At 38.5% G+C, this 21,702-nt stretch overlaps 1 protein-coding gene across 1 annotated transcript in view; it reads right to left on the bottom strand.

Moving 5' to 3' along the window:
• The window catches only part of TRDN (triadin), a gene marked incomplete at its 3' end in the record, with an annotated part of 122,665 nt that overhangs the window by 46,090 nt on the left and 54,873 nt on the right, over nt 1-21,702 (bottom strand). The window contains exons 4-5 of the mRNA XM_084624930.1: nt 14,343-14,480; nt 12,435-12,464 (exon numbers count right to left, since the gene is read on the bottom strand). Coding sequence (XP_084481056.1) covers nt 12,435-12,464; nt 14,343-14,480 — 168 coding nt within the window. The remainder of the gene's footprint in view (nt 1-12,434; nt 12,465-14,342; nt 14,481-21,702) is intronic.

A 21,702-nucleotide genomic window follows, 5' to 3' on the forward strand; every position in this document is an offset into this window, starting at 1 on the left:
ATGAAAGCTATTTTAATCAGGGGGGGTAGGGGACAAATATTTTGTACAAAAGACTCATTCCCAACAAAATGTTAACATTTCATGGAGCCACAGTCTATGCAAAACACCAAGTCTTTATAGTAGCCACAATACAAAAAAATAAATTGCAAATATTTCTGCCTGTGAGAATTAACTCTGAGATTACGTCTACCCTATGGGCCTAGCTTTTGGGACTGGCCAAAGAGTTGATGGTGTAGACTTTAAAATAAGCTATACCTTTTATGCTCCCCAATCCTTGGAGCTGCCAGGATTAAGTTGAAGTTGCCTCACACATGCTCTAATTTATAGCGAAAGACAATAACTCCTGGAGGGCTTTTATGGCAGCTGGAGATAGCCAGAATGCAGTAGTGATCGAGCTATGCCTCCTTTCCTTGAGATAGTCCCCTCCACTTAGTGGTGTAGGGCCAGACCTAGAGGCTTTGTGCTACTGTACACTTTAAACAAATCTTCAGATGGCCACTGAAATCAGAATTAGGCCTGCTTTGTGCTGCAGAAACAGTGCAAAACAAATTTAGCATCGATTAGGATCTGACCCCACACATTTTAAGTAATCTCTTAGCATTGGTGGAGCTCCACCCAAGCTATCCATGGTAAAAACATTAGCATAGACTGACCAGCAGCATCTCTATCATCAACCCAAAAGAGTTTTGATCATGAGGTGATATTTTGATAATCGCCAAATTTTCCAGCTTGTGGCGAGAGAAACATAATTATCCCCATTCCCCACAACCTCTTGCATACCTACGGAGAAACTAAAGCTAAATTTGATATGACCATCTCTGTTTATACGCTACTACTATGGGATCAATGAAATATATGCCTTTTTCCATCTGCTATTACTCAAATCATATTCTTTCTGCTACAAAATAAAATGTTTTTGTTCTGGAGTCTCAAGGACAGATGGGGTGATAAAGCAATACATTGCTATTTTTAGTCATTAAAGGAGAATTTTATTATTAAGTCATGGAACATTGGCACTGATCTTTTACCATGGTAATGATGTGCCTGGGCATTTTAGAATATATAGTAGGTCAGTCAAAAATGTTCCACTCTAAACGGTTTCCATGAAACATTGGGATTTTGAGTAAATACAATTTTTCAAAGTGTCTACTTTCCATGGAAAATATTAGATTCAGCTATACCGCCTTGGTGTCTCGTGGAAATTGTGTTTCATCATGATGTACCACCCCCCCCACATCACAAAGTGAGAACATGGTGCATCATCTGATATGTAGGCCAACTAGGGAGCCTGGCCTAGAGAGGGGATGCAGCTTGAGGCACCACTGTAGCATTTCCAAAACTATTTTGTTTTTTGGCCAATCAATTTTTGATTTTTCAACAGGAAAAAATCTTCTGATCAACTCTAATATATAGGGCAATTTTTCATCTAAGGGAAGGCAGCATTTTACATTGTCTCTGATTTGAGTAATCCCTTCTGGCAGATGTTCAAGAGCTCTGATGTCCAGCAAGAAACATGTAACCTTTCTCATATGAAGGAGCATCACAGTGATTGAAGGCTTTGAAAGGATAAATTAGGGAGAAATGGGGGATACTAGAAGAACTCTTAACCCCAATTAATTTTTAATATAGATTTATTCCTCCCCCCAACTCAAAAATATATAAATCTTTTTTTCTGGGACCCTGCTCAACATGTCCAACGCAATGTACCTCATTCTGGGCATGCTTTCAGTACTTTCCTGATGTTCTAACACTAATAAACTCTGAACCTGTGTCCAACAGAAGAGGGCAGGAAGAGGAATAAAATTCCTATAGGAATTTTGCACTGTGCCTCTCAAATGAAGAATTAATGAGTCACAGATGGAACCCTGGGTCCAACCAAAAGTTAGTTAAATTTTCCCAGGGAAAGTAAAGTTCATTTAGAGTCTTTTCTTTTTCATGAATTCTATCTCACTGAAGAGAGATTGGACAAGTTATTACAAATTATGGGTTTTGTAATCAATCTAGAAATAAAGAGGCTATTTTATCATGGTCTGTGGTTAATTACATCTAACATTATATTCTGTCTAAAAGTCTCTTTTGAGAGCATTTCTGGGGAGGATAAGGCTTTAAAAATGTCAGCTTTATTTTCTTTACAATACTTAAAGTGAGGAAAAAATGGTGGAGGGTCTTCAGTTAAGCATCAGTGCCAGAGCTCTTTTACCTACCCTATTGCAGATGAAAAAAAATCTTACTCTGATTGAGGTAAAACAATGTGTGTGCTAATAAAATAGCTGCTAAGTTTTGTTACCATCAAGGACTGCTCTTCCATTATAAATCCATTCAATCTTCTGTGCTATATAAAAATATAGGACCAAACCTGAAGAATATTTCTCAAGCTCCTGTCTTTTGAAAACAGCAAGAACATTTGTCCTACCCTAACAATTTTCTACCAAATACCATCCGGAGTATTACCATATCTCATCCTTCTTAGATTATTAATAAGAGTACAGACATCTGGCAGGGTCCTTGTTTTGTGGCAGCTACTCAACTGGAAAGTCAATGTAAACACACCACTGTTATTGGATTCACTTACCTCATTCTTGGGGCCTGATGTGCAGAATAAAGTTCCTATATATGCTAAAAGAAAAGGAGTACTTGTGGCACCTTAGAGACTAACCAATTTATTTGAGCTTAAGCTTTCGTGAGCTACAGCTCACTTCATCGGATGCATACTGAAGTGAGCTGTAGCTCATGAAAACTTATGCTCAAATAAATTGGTTAGTCTCTAAGGTGCCACAAGTATTCCTTTTCTTTTTGCGAATACAGACTAACACGGCTGTTACTCTGAAACCTATATATGCTGTGCATTCTGGGGTACAAAAATCTGGAGAGTAAGAGAAGAGACTGCTTGCCACCTCTCCTACCCCTGAAATCAATAGGAGGAGGTGAAGAAGAGCCATTGGGTTTGCTCTGTAGAAAAAATACAGGACCCCAGGATCTTCTGAGAGAGGATTTTGATCAGAAGGACGCACATGTTATTCTTATGGAAAGTAAGACATTTCTTCATGTCTTCCCCTAACTCCCACCTACTAAGTCTGATTTTCAGGCTCTCTTCATTCCAACTGTGGCACAATGGACCCCCAACCAGAAAAGAGATCAGACTCACATCCTCCTCTTCCCTCTTTAACAGCAACAAACTCAGCTACCCTCTGCTGGGGCAGGAGCATAAATTAAAAGAGCTCAGTAGCGTCATTTGGACTGTGATATGCTGGAGGGAAGCTAAACGCTCTGAAACCCCAAGTGCTACTACATTTCTATCCAAAGGATCTTTAATGACCTTTGGAGTCAGGAACTCATTTTTTGTGCATCTTTCACAAGAAAGCAGCACATTGTGGATTGGAATGCCCTGTGATATCATCCCAAGTTAAAAACCTTTCTTCCCACAGCGAAAAGAAAAAAGAAAGAAAGAAAAAGAAAATCCTGGAATTGAAAATTCACTCTTGCCTAAGGGTAGGTAGTTGTGTTTTCTTTAGATAATCTGAAAAATATTTTCTTCATATTTTAAAGTGTTCCCCTTATAGTGGATATGCTATTGCTGTTTTGATCAGTATAAATAGCAAGATGGCATTGTCAAGAGAACGTTCATAACAGAAATTGATGATAACAAAAATCAAATAAAAAACTATCTGGGGAAGTAGTTTTTTTGTGTGTTTTTGGCATTCACCCAGTTCTGAAGATATTTTTTAAAGACATTGCTCCTTACACAAAAATTCACAAAACACTTTATAGTGAGAAGAAGCTTAGAGAGAAATAGACAACACTTTACAGAGCTGGGAAAGAAGAACTCTTATGCAGAAAAATGAATATTGCCATATGGAGATTCAAAAGAAAACACTAAAGATGCAAATAAGTATATACTCTAGGGATGAGTGCATGGAATAATTAATTTCCCAAATCACAAACTTCAGCCATATAGGCAAATTCAATAAGGGGCCATACTTTTCAGGTTGCATTCATGCTATTCAAATATTTGCTTTCCTAGCCTATTTGCAGCTTGAAGGAAGAAATTTAGGTTTAGAAATATTTTTATTTTCTAGTCTAAATATTTATGAAGCATGAATATCATCCAAAGGATTCTTGCCCATCCTCAATATTCTTCCAGATGAGCTACTGGATAACATTTTAAAAAGTCACTATATGACTTAAGAGCCTATGGTCCTAATCTCAAAAGTCTATACTAGAAAAGTTATACCATGATAAGTAAATTGGTTAGCAGTGTGAATTTTTACCAGTATAAACTCTGATGTGGCTGAACTTATATTGGCATAAAGGTACCTTACATTGGTCTGGATTGTTTTGCTTCCTGAACTGGAATAAGCCATATTGACATATCACTTTTATTGCATATAAATGAGTCTACAATTTTTTTTATGTTGATAAGCTCTTAGAAGAGGGAAAGACAAAAGGGCATGGTTAACTATCAGTTATAGCTATGTGAAATTTTTGGAAAAAAAATTGAAATATGCAAAATGTCTGCTTTCAAATCTTGATATGAAAACTAACTGTTCACAACAATCTAATGAGATAGTAGTTTCACTCACCTACTGGTATTTATACATTGAACTTTTGGCCCTGATCTTGCAGTTCATAGTATGTGGGCAGGCAGACTGTATCCATATAGCGCATAATTACTAAGACAGTTCTCTAGTATGTTTTTAGTCTCCTAGTATCCTTCTGTCCCACCCCCCAAAAAAGCATGTTATTTCATTAACTCATTTGAATTTGGAGAATTCCAACTAAGCTGGTTGTCAAGGAGCTTTATTTATCTGCATAATTAGACTAGTTTCTCCCAATTTTCATGAGAAAGTTCTAGTGTTTCTTGCTTCACTACTGTGAAAAATCAATACGTCTAGAGAACAGGGAGGGTGGAAATCCCTATACCATATCTTTTCTTCTTCTCCAGATAAATCACTGCCTAGAATTTGAGGTTCTACAAACTAGGAAATCACATGATTATCACACCCTGAAGACTAATATGAAACAGAAACGTTGCCATTTTCCTCTATTTGATATCTAAAATTTCTATTTTTAATGTACTAGGTGGAATGTGATTTAGTTTTTAGAAAGACAGGGCTAATGTGAGTTTGTGTCTGCATAAGAACAATAGGATCAGGCCCTTGCATTTATGTATCTGTCTAGGTATATGTAGCCTCCATTATCACAGTATATCTGAGTGCTTCTGTGTGTTTCAGAAATCCCAAGTTTCCTCTGTTTTTATGTATATCAACATCTGTTACACCAATAAAAGTCTACGAAATAATATTCAGCCAGTGCCAGCATCTACTGCCATGTCAATGCTTTACTTGCATAGATATTTCTAACTTAATTTATTATTAAGCTCATTCTTTTTTATTAAACTAAGATTGCTTTAAAATTTACTCACCTCTTTTTTTGCTCGCAGGGTGAATTTCAACTAAAACAAAGGAAAAATGTTAAGTTAAAACTGTGAAATATAAAATAAACCCTGATCAAAGACCTATTGATTTCAATGACCTTTGGTCATATCCTAAATTCCAAAGATTGAGAATAACTTCCATATGTAAAAATATTAATTTGTACATAGTATCACTAATCTATATATTCGAAAATTAACTTTAAATTAGCGTTATGTAAACTATTATTCTATTCTACAGTTCTAGAATGTTGAAGAGTAATAACATTGCTCTCTCCCCCATCCCAAAGATTCAAAAGATTATCAGTCTCATTTTGCTTTCATCAATAAATATCCTCATAGAAACAGACTATGATACCGGGCTTAGACTGCAGAGGCATAAGCATATAAGATGTGATGAATAAAACTCTCCTGTTATAACAAGAAATTTTAATAAAAGAAGCATACAAAAAAACTAAACATACAGTTGTCAAATAAATTGATTTGTCCATAAATGTTTTACTAACCCTGAAACATAAATCAACATTATCAACTATAACCATTGATTTAGAAAAATGAAAGCTAAAACATATTAAGTCTTGTAGAAACCATTATTAGACTTCTGAATAGTTTTCATGGAAACGCTGAACAATTTTAGCATGCACTGAGTACACATTGTTAAACATTGCAAAGCTCTTTACAGAATACTTTTTCACCATGTCACCTGATGGTTACATTTTTTTTTCTGCACAATATAAAATGTTCAGTCTTCTCCAGTGACTAAATATAAATATCAGTGATAATGCTGAAGAAATTAATTTTGGCAAAGAATGTACTATGATAAGCCTTTCTAGTGGCTACTGACACCAATATTAGCCCTGTTACATGTACCACCTTCATTGTCATTATTTGTATCCCTATTATCTTTGCCTGCAATTTGCATCCGTGTCAAGGTTATCTTTGCTTTCTTCAGGCTCATAATTATCATAATTATTCTTCCTTTCTTCTTCTTTCCTTATCATTACTGTGGTGTCCTTACTATTCCCTTGAACATTTTCTCAGTAAATAACTTGACTGTGGTATCAACTAACTTTTAGCGTGTTTGCAATTATGGTACTTCCAAAATAGTGAGAATTTTGTGTAGACTGTTAGTGCACACAAAATACGCTGGCTGATAGACCTGAGAACTGAAGAATATTCAAGGAGCTCACTGAGGAGATATGTGAGCCGTTAGCGAGTATCTTTGAAAACTCATGGCAGACGGGAGAGATTCCAGAGGAGTGCAGAAGGGCAAACATAGTTCCAATCTATTAAAAAGGGTAATAAGGACAACTCCTGGAATTACAGACCATTCAGCTTAACTTCAGTACCCAGAAAGATAATGGAGCAAATAATCAAGCAATGAATTTGCAAACACCTAGAAGATAATGTGATAAGTAACAGTGAACATGGATTTATCAAGAACAAATCATGTCAAATGACCCTAATAGCTTTCTTTGACAGGGTTACAAGCTCTGTGGATGTGGGGGAAGTGGTATATGTGGTATGTCTTGACTTTAGGAAGGCTTTTGATGCAGTCTCGCATGACCTTCCCATAAACAAACTAGGGAAATATAACCTAGATGGAGCTACTATAAGATGGGAGCATAACTGGTTGGAAAACCATTCCCAGAGAGTAGTTATCAGTGGTTCACGGTCAAGCTGGAAGGGCATATCGAGTGGGTTCCCACTGGGTTCGGTTCTGGATCTGGTTCTGTTTAATATCTTCATAAATGATTTAGATAATGGCATAGAGAGTACACTTATAAAGTTTGTGGATGATTCCAAGCTGAGAGGAGTTGCAAGTGCTTTGTAGAATAGATTTAAAATAAAAAGGATCTGGAAAAACTGGAAAAATGGTCTGAACTAAACAAGATGAAATTCAATAACGACAAATGAAAAGTACTCCACTTAGGAGTAATCAATTGTACACATACAAAATGGGATGTAACAAGGAAGGAATACTCCGGAAAGGGATCTGGGGTTATAGTGGATCACAAATTTGTAAGTTTCAGAGTAACAGCCGTGTTAGTCTGTATTCGCAAAAAGAAAAGGAGTACTTGTGGCACCTTAGAGACTAACCAATTTATTTGAGCATGAGCTTTCGTGAGCTACAGCTCACTTCATCGGATGCATACCGTGGAAACTGCAGCAGACTTTATATACACACAGAGAATATGAAACAATACCTCCTCCCACCCCACTGTCCTGCTGGTAATAGCTTATCTAAAGTGATCATCAAGTTGGGCCATTTCCAGCACAAATCCAGGTTTTCTCACCCCCCCCCCACCCCCATACACACACAAACTCACTCTCCTGCTGGTAATAGCTCATCCAAACTGACCACTCTCCAAGTTTAAATCCAAGTTAAACCAGAACATCTGAGGGGGGGGTAGGAAAAAACAAGGGGAAATAGGCTACCTTGCATAATGACTTAGCCACTCCCAGTCTCTATTTAAGCCTAAATTAATAGTATCCAATTTGCAAATGAATTCCAATTCAGCAGTTTCTCGCTGGAGTCTGGATTTGAAGTTTTTTTGTTTTAAGATAGCGACCTTCATGTCTGTGATTGCGTGACCAGAGAGATTGAAGTGTTCTCCGACTGGTTTATGAATGTTATAATTCTTGACATCTGATTTGTGTCCATTTATTCTTTTACGTAGAGACTGTCCAGTTTGACCAATGTAAATGGCAGAGGGGCATTGCTCGCACATGATGGCATATATCACATTGGTGGATGTGCAGGTGAACGAGCCTCTGATAGTGTGGCTGATGTTATTAGGCCCTGTGATGGTGTCCCCTGAATAGATATGTGGGCACAGTTGGCAACGGGCTTTGTTGCAAGGATAAGTTCCTGGGTTAGTGGTTCTGTTGTGTGGTATGTGGTTGTTGGTGAGTATTTGCTTCAGGTTGCGGGACTGTCTGTAGGCAAGGACTGGCCTGTCTCCCAAGATTTATGAGAGTGTTGGGTCATCCTTTAGGATAGGTTATAGATCCTTAATAATGCGTTGGAGGGGTTTTAGTTGGGGGCTGAAGGTGACGGCTAGTGGCGTTCTGTTATTTTCTTTGTTAGGCCTGTCCTGTAGTAGGTAACTTCTGGGAACTCTTCTGGCTCTATCAATCTGTTTCTTTACTTCCGCATGTGGGTATTGTAGTTGTAAGAAAGCTTGACAGAGATCTTGTAGGTGTTTGTCTCTGTCTGAGGGGTTGGAGCAAATGCGGTTGTATCGCAGAGCTTGGCTGTAGACGATGGATCGTGTGGTGTGGTCAGGGTGAAAGCATGGAGGTATGCATGCCTCCAGCTTTCACCCTGACCACACCACACGATCCATCGTCTACAGCCAAGCTCTGCAATACAACCGCATTTGCTCCAACCCCTCAGACAGAGACAAACACCTACAAGATCTCTATCAAGCATTCTTACAACTACAATACCCACATGCGGAAGTAAAGAAACAGATTGATAGAGCCAGAAGAGTTCCCAGAAGTTACCTACTACAGGACAGGCCTAACAAAGAAAATAACAGAACGCCACTAGCCGTCACCTTCAGCCCCCAACTAAAACCCCTCCAACGCATTATTAAGGATCTACAACCTATCCTAAAGGATGACCCATCACTCTCACAAATCTTGGGAGACAGGCCAGTCCTTGCCTACAGACAGTCCCGCAACCTGAAGCAAATACTCACCAACAACCACATACCACACAACAGAACCACTAACCCAGGAACTTATCCTTGCAACAAAGCCCGTTGCCAACTGTGCCCACATATCTATTCAGGGGACACCATCACAGGGCCTAATAACATCAGCCACACTATCAGAGGCTCGTTCACTGCACATCCACCAATGTGATATATGTCATCATGTGCCAGCAATGCCCCTCTGCCATTTACATTGGTCAAACTGGACAGTCTCTACGTAAAAGAATAAATGGACACAAATCAGATGTCAAGAATTATAACATTCATAAACCAGTCGGAGAACACTTCAATCTCTCTGGTCACGCAATCACAGACATGAAGGTCGCTATCTTAAAACAAAAAAACTTCAAATCCAGACTCCAGCGAGAAACTGCTGAATTGGAATTCATTTGCAAATTGGATACTATTAATTTAGGCTTAAATAGAGACTGGGAGTGGCTAAGTCATTATGCAAGGTAGCCTCTTTCCCCTTGTTTTTCCTACCCCCCCCCCAGATGTTCTGGTTTAACTTGGATTTAAACTTGGAGAGTGGTCACTTTGGATGAGCTATTACCAGCAGGAGAGTGAGTTTGTGTGTGTGGTTTTTGGGAGGGGGGTGAGGGGCTGAGAGAACCTGGATTTGTGCTGGAAATGGCCCAACTTGATTATCATGCACATTGTGTAGAGAGTTGTCACTTTAGATGGGCTATCACCAGCAGGAGAGTGAATTTGTGTGTGGGTGGGTGGAGGGTGAGAAAACCTGGATTTGTGCTGGAAATGGCCCAACTTGATGATCACTTTAGATAAGCTATTACCAGCAGGACAGTGGGGTGGGAGGAGGTATTGTTTCATATTCTCTGTGTGTATATAAAGTCTGCTGCAGTTTCCACGGTATGCATCCGATGAAGTGAGCTGTAGCTCACGAAAGCTCATGCTCAAATAAATTGGTTAGTCTCTAAGGTGCCACAAGTACTCCTTTTCTTTTTGCAAATTTGTAAGTGTAACACTGTTGCAAAAAAAGCAAACATCATTCTGGGATGCATCAGCAGGAGTAGTGTAAGCAAGTCACGAGAAGCAATTCTTCCACTCTACTCCGTGCTGATAAGGCCTCAACTGGAGTACTGTGTCCAGTTCTGGGCACCACATTTCAGAAAAGATGTGGAAAAATTGGAGAAAGTCCAGGGGAGAGCAACAAAGATAATTAAAGGTTTAGAAAACAGGACCTATGAGGAAAGATTGAAAAAAATGTGTTTGTTTAGTCTGGAGAAGAGAAGACTGAGGGGGGACATGTGTGTGCTGATGTTTTATTTTGGTAGAGTTTGGGGATTTTGTTTCTAAAAGTACATGCTATTATGTGTTTATGTTAGAGAAAGCAGGTCAAAGAAGCACATCTTGCACTTGCAGCAGATGGCGAGTAGGTTTCTGATGGTCTTTAGTTCTTGGGGGAGTTCATTCCATAGTCTCAGACCAGCCCCCAAGAATGTTTTGTCTCCTGTTCAGATGAGCTTTATAGCTATGATACAAAGTTCCATAATGCCCAAGGAGCAGAATTGTCTGCCTTTGTCTTCATCCCAGAGCTTCTGGCAAAACTTTCAGAAATGCTGGGCCCAGGTCATTGAGCACGTTGAAGATAAGGATCGAAACCTTTAACGTTTGACTCCATATTCCAGATGAGAAGCCAGTGTAGACAGCAGAGACAGGTACGATGTATTCTTGGTAGACTATGTTGCTGAGGAGACATGCCACAGCATTCTGCACTGGTTGGAGTTTAAGGGCTTATGGCTTTGGTCCCAGGTATATTATATTGCTGTAGTCCACACGGGAAGTGACAAAGGGGTACATAACAAAGTCCAGGTCAACATCCACCTGGGACAAAGTCTCCTAGCGAGCTGGAGATGGTAGAAAATATTGTTTGTGGATGCTGCTAGCTGAAAGCTTAGTGTCAGTGAGCAATCCAGGAGCACTCCTAAACTATGGACTGAATTAACTAATTGTGAATATGTCCCCTTCAGCCGAAGAGGACTGCATGATGGGGTGCAAATGCTTCACAATGCTTTTCTGCACCCACAAGCATTACCTCTGCCTTGCTGGGGTTCAGCTTCAATCAGCTGTTTTTCATCAAAGGCGTTGGTGGTAGCGCGATAGTCATATCAGTTGAAGGATAAGTAATGCTGTGCATCAGTGGCCTAACTGCTTCAACTGAAGTCAATGGAATAATTCCCAATGGTTTCATTGGGAACTGAGTTAGTCCAACGCTGAAAAAATCCCACCCCTAAATCACAGGTAACAGGAGAGCAAGCTTTCCCATACTGCCTACCAGTTTGCCATAATTTTGACAGGAAGGGATCGCTCATAAGGATGAGTAGATGATCCTGTTCTCCATGCCCATTCAGTTCTTTACCTCTCTGCTGAGACTGCCAAAAAAGGTGCTAAGGACTTAATACAACTCCAGGTAATGCAGAGAAAGCTGGATTGCACCATTAGTGTGGCAGTGATAGTGTCTGTGATACGGACATTTTTTCTATTGGAAATTTGATAGATATTAAACTCTTATCATGTAGATCACTGAAACATCAACAGGTGGTAACGATTTGTGTTATTATTACCAAACTGTGCTCAGTCTGAACAGTAAACTAGAAATGAGGGGCTCTATATCCTATTAACAATATCCTGGGTCTTCCAACAGATTTTCCTTTTGAGTTAACAGAAGCTGAACTTAAGTTTTGTGTTTCTACATGGCAATATTTAGAAAGATTTGTATCACAGTTCTACTTGCTTCCTCTTTGTTTTCTACCAAACTCCAATGGTAACTATACAAGTTATTTTCAGAAGTATACAGACAGCCCTTACTTCAGCTTTTACTATAAACCTGGCCAAGAGGTGAATACTTTTATATTCCCTACTGCTTCCTAACAGGTGTCTGTTCTTTCCAGGCATGTATGCAACACAAATGAACATTAATACAAGTCAATAGGCAGAGAATACATTTAAAATAACACTGTAGTAGTGCTGTTGGGTTTTTATGAGCATTTTTAGATGCACAGCATGATGAAACAATTAAGACTTCTCCTAAACACGCTGCACAGCAACAAACAATACTTCAAACCGTATTGTAATTTGACATTCCTAACAATTTCAATTTCCATACAGCATATACAGTTAGTAGAATAACAAGCAATTAGTGACAGAACCAGTGGTACAGAGACAGTAAGTTTGTACTAATTTAATAAATTTAATAATAAAAGTACCTAATAACATTTAACACATCAAAGCGTGTGTTATTTATAACAATGAAAACCAACCTTTTTTCTTCAATGGAGGTTCCACTTCACCTAGATGGAAAAAACACAACAGTCAGATATAACGGGTAGCAATGCCACTAATTTTTTCCATGCTAGTTTATTTTCATTTTTAAATGCATTCAAACTTTATACTGAACATGTGGAGTAACAAGAACTCTATTCTGAGATTTTAGATTTACACCCACACTTCTGCTTCTATGTGGGCTTTCTAAGAAGAAGGATGGATACGTTAAATGTATTGTAGACACCAGAAAAAGTTCTAGAACTTATAGTTAAACATGTGGCCGGATACTGACATGGGAGTGGAATTTGTTTAGTTATAAACCTGAATCCATATTTTAAAAATAGGCACAGGAATTCCATTTTCATTGACCACAAAGAAAACATTCCAAATGACACTTCTTGCGAAGTTCAGAACAAAAGAAACCTAATAATGCTTTCAATGATGTCAGTGGCAAAAGTCCCATTGACTTCAGTGGGAGCAGGAACAGTCTGTTGCCAAAGTCTAATGCTGTGGCTCCACTTGTGACGTGGCTTTAAGCATTGCAAAGAAGCAGACCCATACACCAGACTCTTAGGGCCTAATACTGTGAGATGCTGAGTCCCTCCTGTGATTCTTGGGAGGTGCTGACTGTTCTCCACCCTGAGTACTGTCAATGGAGTTAGGGTTGCCGAGGTCCTCTCAGAAGACATTCAGAACCTTGCAATTTAAATGATTTAACTTTTTATATAGGAATTGGTATAGGCTAGCTCATTTTATGATCCTTTCAAATCCTCATGTAGGTGTGTCCACTCTGACTCAATCCACTCTCGTACTCAAAAATATTTCTCATTGCATGGTTTTGACCACCAGCACAATTTCAAAAAAATTGACAAAGAAACAACATTGCACCCTTTTTATTGCTCAACAACACAAGGAACTGACCTTATGGTGGCTGTAAATCACATCTCAGAATAGGGTCCCCAAGTCATAAAGCTACATATAATAGCATATTTGTTAGTATTTGTACACAATACTAATATGAAAGCCCATGCAGACATCTTGCAGTGGCAGAAATTAGGTGATACTTCTAGTTTATGAATACAGTAGGTGAATGATTCAGTTTAAGTTCCTGTTGGGTTTTAATCGTCTTTGTTATGATGGAATGCTACACAAAGCAATAGGAATATGGTATGACACTGTTATGAGCATCATGCCTAACTGCATATATGCGTACAGGATGATAAACATAATATGAAGTACTTGTGCATCTGTTACCACACCACATGCTACTGAACTGATTATCTGTTTACAAAAAGATGGTTCTTTCAAAAACTATAAAAATAGACTAACTGTTGGGTGTTTGGTTTAAGGTATCTGACTGCTCCATGAGATGATGCATATTAGTAGCATTTCCAAGACCATACTGTTAAATTATTGATGTTTGTTATCCAAACTTCCCTTCAGTCCAGTTACAGTGTTTTGTCCACCAATACTATCCCCCACTGTTCAAATATCAAATAAAAACGTGTCATCGTAGATTTCTCAAGTTTTGACTGTACGTTTAATTCTTTCATTTTCTAGATCCTTCCATTCTTATAGAGTAGAGAGAAACAATGTAGAAGAGCTGCTGCCATTCTTTGAAATATCATCTCAGCCTAAATTAGTCCTCTTTACTTGGAAACACCGCTAGTAACATTTAAATCTGACATATTTTCTGTAATTGCCTATGAAATGAGAGATGAAAGCTAACAAAAGACACCAGTTTTCTAACCCTAGTAGCCAGCTGATTCCTTATTAGCAAAGGTGTTCACTTCTATTTGCTTTCCCTGACTTCTTTGACTGTGAGGTTAAAAATTAAGTAAGTCAACATAATGCAGGTAAAAAATGAGTTAGCACAGTTACACAAGTCTGTATATCACAAATACCTTCATCACTGTCATCATCATCAGTTGATACGATGTCAGACAGTAAAGAAATAAAACCATAAAGCCAATCAGTGGATTCTTCTACGGTCTGATGTATGATTCTCAGTGGCTCCTTGCTGAGCTTGTTAACAGAGCTTCCTGAGTACATAAGTTAAAACAGAAAACATTTGAAAAGATATTTTTCTGTGGGTTAAAGTGATTCTGCTTTATTTCTTCAAATACAGTGCTAATTATGCCAATTTCTTCACCAAAAACAAAGGTTGTGAATGTTAATTTTGTATTGCTCAAGAGCTTAAAGCACAGCTCTCTTTCCTCTGACGAATTATGTTCTGAACACTTTCAGAGCAATACTTTCAATTATCAGAGTGGCCAGGAGGATAACTCAACTTTCACACCCCCTTCTTGTGCTTGTGTGGATTAGATTAAATTTAGATCTGGATCTACCAAATGTTTTCCCCTCAGACTCTCTTCCAATGCCTCACTCCGACATAGACATCCCCTCCATACCATACAAGATCTTTGTCTCCTTCTCATTCCCAAGTCCATAACCTGCCTCTACAGTGTGGAAATTCAGCACTAATTCACAGTCTGCCAATCAACAGCAATCAGTTGTGTGCTGTGCTTCCACCTGCTACTCTGCCTGACTCAATGCTCCATCTGTCTCCACTTCTTCCTCCATATATCACCACAAGGATCCTGCACTACTGGCCCAGGAACTTGCTGCGGCTTGGTGGCAGTGCAGGCTGGTTGCATCGTTCTTGTGGAGTACACAGAGAGGACTCAAGGAAGAAAGGATGTACATAACTGGGATGAAAAATGGAGATTACAATAAAGAGGAGAGTGAAAGCCCCAAATGCTTCTGGCACATACATACATACATGCACACACACTCTTAATGTCACTTTATGAAGATGTAAAGTACTTCCCCTTGCCATATGCACTAGTGTGCAGGGAATCACACATGGATAATAAGAATATTTTTAAATGTTCATCCAATTAAGCTTTCACTGGCTTTCTTTTTCTTTACCCACAATTGTCCTTTTGGTCTATTTCAGGAGAACTTTTCAGCTTCTTACAAATCATTTCACCTTCTTAGTCTCTCCAGCAAACCTGAATTATCCTAAGATCTATATCAAAGTATTGTTTAAGAAAGAGAAAGAAAGAAGTGTTTTATGCTAAAACATACTTTTCCATTAGGAGTGTAGCCACAGTCCAATTAATATGGACAGAAATCCGGTCCAAGCTATTGTCCTCTTTATTGCAAATTAACTGATAGACTGAAAGGTTCCCCTTATCTGCCTGGCACTAGTGGAGACTATTTAATATATTTTACCTAAGACAGTCAAAGTTAAATCATGAACAGGATTGTTATGCCATTTAAATGGATTTGTATAATACGATCCGGCTCCTATTGAGTTCAACAGAAGTATTGCAATTGACTCCTATTGTAAAAAGACTAGGCACCATAGCCTTGGTTACCACCACCTGTTTTTCTAACAGAATTATAATGTTATCATGTAAGTATTTTCATAAGTCAAATTAAATTTAATACAACTCTGTTTACCACCGTTTCTAACTGCAGAGTTTGCTGGTAAGGTTTGTGCTGGCAAAACACAATCAGAAGCAGACTTACATGAAAATTTCAGTTACAAAGGTAGGCAAAGTGCAGGCTTTAAGCAACCTCATTGCTGGCAACAATCTGAACAATGATCTATAAGTGCTACAAATAAAATGTACGAGGAAAATAATTATTTGATGCATAAATAAGACAGCTTTCCCCCCTTATTATATTTATCTTATTACCAATGAATTAATCTAAAAACACACTATACCACATAGAAGACCAGGACAGCTTTCTATAATTTTAAGTTTGCCTGTGAACAATGTGTAAAAAAAGCTTTTGACTTTGAGCAGTAGTTAGATTAAGTATATTTGGAGATATATCTAAGTTACATTATGTCGCTCATATCATACTATAAATTCAACATGTCACATTGACATGGTATTGCACAGAAATGTGCAACGTTTTTTCACTTTTTGCCCAGTACTGTTTTATACCCTGGGCCAATACAAAAGATTTAAGAGCGAATTTTAGCGGTATAAAGAACCACAAAGTATTTACTTTGCTCACAAAAATTTCTTGCATCTGCCCCATCCGCCAAGTCCAGAGATTTTTCAAATGAATCATCACAAACATCCCTCTCAATAGTTTAACACTTTTACTAGACAATCAAAAAATAAACACCAACTTGCCTCCAAATAAAGTAGCCTCTGAAATGTAATTAAACTTCTGGGGGCTTATTGTCATTTACACTGAGACTTACTTTTGTACCAGTCTGGCAGTATACAAGATACTTCAAGTGAGTAAACAATTTACACCGCCAGAGTGGTGTAAAGAGGTTACTGCATACCTGAGAATCAGGTCCTGGTTTTTAATTAAGCACATTTTTATAGAAAACCTTTGTATAATGCTGTGAAAATGGACTAAAAATTTTAAGAGACCAAAGGCAAAATTCCCCATTCTCATCTCCACTATGAGGCACATGTTGCAAATCCTCCTTACATTAAGGTGTGCAAAAAAAAAAAATCTATTTGGGTTTGCAAAGATGTTCCTTTGGTGACATTTGTAAAAATCTGAAATTGGGCTGGCGGGGGGAACCACTGCAAGTTTCGCTAATATCCCTTGCAGTGTGATGCTTTTGACACAATTGTGCCAACTAGCCTCCTATACACCTTTTGTTATGCTCTCTTTCATTTAAAAAAACAGTTTTTTTAGCGGTAATTATGCATCTTAATGTACTTAAAATCCCATGCCAGATATTCATGAAGTATAAAGAAATTACTGATCAAATCCTTGCTCTCAGCTTTCCCCAGAACTTTGCCAATATCAGGCTGGTGTTTTCCTATTAGAATAAAATACATATGAAATAAGGAAAGGAAGAGCAATCCAGGGTGAATTAAACAGAGAGGGAGATGCTGTTTGCCTCAAGAACATGCAAAGAATTATGTCTGTTTTCAGTGGATTAGTGTGTTCCTTGCATTTCTGAGCATGACTGACAAAATGCAAGCTCGCAAAACAGCTTAAGCTTGTTATTTTGATATTATTTAGACCATTCTGTCTTTTTTTGGTCTAGCAAGAGAGAATATGTTGATAGTTTATTAGAATACATCTGAAACCAAGTACACTCAAACTGGAATAACTACCCCCTGCATATCACTTGGGAACTTTTCTCTCTTTGGCCACACACAGAATATACTCATGCTTTAAACCTGTGCTACACAGCACACTACATAATACAGAATGTCCAGTGACCTCAGTGGGAGCTGCTAGGTGCTCAGCACTTTTGAAAAATTGGGCCACTTATTTAAATGGCTAACTAGGACTTCAGAAGCTTAACTTCAGGCATCCGGTTTTTTTAAAAAAACCTGGCCAATATCATTAGGCAGCTTGAACATTTCTCCATTCTATTTCACATGGTCACACTCTTGGTTATCTCAGATAGGGACCAAATCATGGGCCTCTCTTATCCCCTAAAGGAAGCCAATTTAATAGCTGAGTGGGTGGCAGAGTGAATTTGAAGGTGTCATCCTCTAGATTCAGGTCAGTTGCTAGACTTACCATAATTTGAGTACTGAGAATAGCCAGTGTGAGTGCCTTGAATTTAATCTGCATGGTGTCTTTACAGGATTGGAAGGTTGCTGAGGGAGAGGCATGCTTTGAAATTTGGCATTTTGTTGAGCTGATGAACACTTTACAAACTGAGCCAAAAAAAAACCCTAACATTTTTCTCTAAGACAATTTAATACTGGAACAACTGTTTTCCAACTGTTTTGTTGAGGGGAAAACAAACCCTGTACTGTAGCTGAACTTTGTCTGAAAAGCACATACAATTAAATGTGTAGAGGCTTGTTTTTATTGATATCTGCTGCTGTTTTTAATAAGAAAAACACACACACACACACACACATACCTTGGTGACTTTTGTTTTACATTAAATTCTCTTTTAGTCCTTGTCCTGTTAGGTCCTGATCCTGCAACACTTACACCTCTGAGTAACTTTACACATATGAGTAATCAGAGCTCAATATGACTATTCACATGAGTAAATTACTCTCATACCTTAGTGACTGTAAGATTGGGACCTCAAATAGAAGCAAACCACAGCATTTTTCCATTTATTGTTTGCTACTGTATAAAGGCTGTCTTTCAATTCATTGAAAGCGTAGTACTACTGGTACCTACATCTCCATTGCTATGAGAATAATAGCTCATTTCACCTATCTTCTCTCATACTGACCCTAATGAAGCAGTTTATCACTTGCAAAATTGTTTTGCAGATGTTTAAAGCTGGATGACTTCCAGGTGACTGAAGCTAAATCCCAGTCAAATGGGAAGATTTTATACATTACTTAGCAGTAAAACCTTATCTAACCAAAACCCAACTGAATTCTCTAGGAGGGTCTTTGATACCCGTTTTATATATCTACAAGAAATTTGGGAATTTGCTTGGATTTTCTTTGATAAACACATTTAAAATGTGATTAAAATAGCTTATTTTATCCTCTAAGAAGTGTTGCAGGATTAAATCCTGCTGAGCCCCCCATAGATTTGGAAACTGGTTTTCATGCTTATTGCATCCAAACTGGATTACTATCATTCTTTGTTTGTAGAGTTCCAGCATCAGTGTTGCTGGAATTTCAGTTTGGTCCAAAATGCAAGAATAAGAATTATCGCTTTTACTCATAGGAATCAACAGATTTACCTAACTCTGAATTCTCTTTGGCTTACAATTTCTGCTCTCATTGATTTGAAAATTGTGCTTGTGTCTTTTAAGGTAATTAGTAGCTCTTGCCTGAACTATATGATGAAACTTCCATGATGATACTTTGAAGTTGATGAAAAATCTTTTGCTTTCTGAAATCAACCCGACACTGGATTTTTACATGTCCCTCAATATCTTTTCTATATACCCTTTGGTCATAAAATGCTGTACCTGAAAGTGTTGAAGTAATTTCAACTGTGTCAAAAATTTTAGACAAGCTTTTGAGAATAGATAAAACCTTATTTCTTATCTGAACTGATACTAAGTTCTGTAACAGTGATTTTTCAGTATATGAATGAAGTGTATGATATGATTTGCAGTAATGATTTGAGCATATTTGTTTAAATTTTATGGTTGGTGTTACTATTTATTGCTGTAAAGCACACAAAAGGTACTAATTGACTTGTCTGTGTAGGTTGCTAAACTACTTCCTACTTCAGTTGTTTGTCTAGTTCTAATAACAATGCTAATAACAAGGTCTGTCGTCAGTCCTTTTGCTATCAAGTAGTTGTACCAATCATATTTTAACCTATTTAATGGATTTGTTTACCAGTTGTGTTTTTAATTCAATTACATGTGATGGCAACAATATACTGAATGTAATTTGAAATCACTGTACAAATAAAGGTAATTATCTGGTGTACAGATTGATTTATTTATGAGATATCTAATTCATTGATAATGACAAGGTACAGGATGTGAAAACTTAGAATTTCTGTCATGTTTGATAATATATAAAAGCCTCACACTAGTTTAAATGCTCATAAAACATATCCTAGTTTGAGTAAAACATATGTACATGTCAGAAAGTACTGTAATTTGACTTCAGAGTTTGCATATTGCCTAAGGGTCTCCAGACTGCTAGTTGTCTTTGAAATGAACTTTAACTTCAGCTGCTACTGCATACTTCTATTGCTTCTGAAGACCAGAAAGAAATTATATCAAAAAAACTCTTAATATAGCAGATGAGACATACACCTTGTTTCCCAACACTAACACCAGAATCCATTCAACTCAGGATTCCTTATGGATCACTTTGGTATTCTAGGGCCCTGATTTTCTTCGCACTTACTCAAGTGTGAGTCAGGATAAACTCTGGTATGTATCAATGATTTACACTGATATAAAGCTGCTGGGAGAGAAAACTCAGACCCTCCATTTCCCTTACATGCCAATTTATAGATATTGAAAATGTAAATATGAAATTAACAGTCTACAATATAAAACCTTCTCTGGTTACATTATTTGCCTTTCCTACCACCATTGCCCAGTAATTATAAAGAGGTTCAGCTCAAGGATATAGCAAAAACCTCAGTTGAATGTAGAAAGAGGCATTTTCATCCAAAATGAATTGCAAGCAAAAAAACAGTTCTATTACAGTAAAATACACTTAATTTCCCAACTAAATAGTATGTCTGCTTAATTGGGATACTTGCCAGAAATTGAAAATAGACTAAAAATAATTCTACAAAGTGCTATGCAACTTCAACTATCACAGACTTGGCTCACACTGGCACAACTATACATATATGTTTAGCCTTGACTCTACAAAAATAGTTAAATGACTCGAGGGGACTTAGACGTCTATTGAGTTCACTTGGAGTGGGTCAGGTTCTGATTATACAAAGTTTGCTTAAATGTCATGTCATGTATTAGTCACATTGTAGTGAAGCAGAGTGGCCTCTCTGCGAGCCTGAGACAGAGGGACCATTACACTCTTCTTGGTGGGTGGAGCCAAGCTGACCTCCTCCCCTGCACCAAAAGTAGAGGGGAGGGACAGGAAGTATAAGAGGCAGGCCCTTCAGCTCAGTTGGGCAGGAGCTAGCAAAGGAGGCACATATATCTAGCCCACTGCAGAACTCTGGGTCAGACCCTGAGCTGTGCATGCCCTGACCCTGCAGGAGTCTGAGAGGGAGAGGAACTGCTGTCTACCACTTACCCTGAGGAGACTGAGAACCTGCAGACCACAGAGCCACACCAATGGACTGGAATATCAAATAGCCCAGCGGAACCAGACATTAGTCAGGCTGTGCTATCACCTTACAAGTCAGTGTGTTTTGGCAGGATCCTCACTGACCCACAGGCAGGATCCCCTGGCACTGTTAGGGCCCTGGGCTGGGACCCAGTGAAGTAGGGTGGGTCCAGGTCCCCCTACTGCCAACCCCAACCCTCAGATGGCAGCCTATTTACCCTAGGGTGAAAGGCCTGTGCCTTGTTTGTGGCTTGCCCGCTGCCAGCAGGCCGCAAGCCCATAAACGGTGTGTGCTGTCTGCCTTAGCCAGGAGGCTAGGCTACAGACTGCTTAATTGCTTATTGCTCTGCCCTGCCCACAGGGTTAGAGCCACTGACTGTGTTTACTGCCTGCCTTAGCCAGGAAGCTTGAGCCCAAAGATTGCTTATTGCTGTGCCCCGCCCAGAAGGTCAGAGCCCACACTGTGATTACTGTCTGCCCCAGCCAGGAGGCTTGTGCCAGAAACCACTAATTAACTTCTATTTATTGCCTGACACAGTGAGTCAGACAATGGAAAATCCTGATA

This window comes from Lepidochelys olivacea, assembly GCF_965140295.1.
Source record: "Lepidochelys olivacea isolate rLepOli2 genome assembly, chromosome: 3".
Lineage (NCBI taxonomy): Eukaryota > Metazoa > Chordata > Testudines > Cheloniidae > Lepidochelys > Lepidochelys olivacea.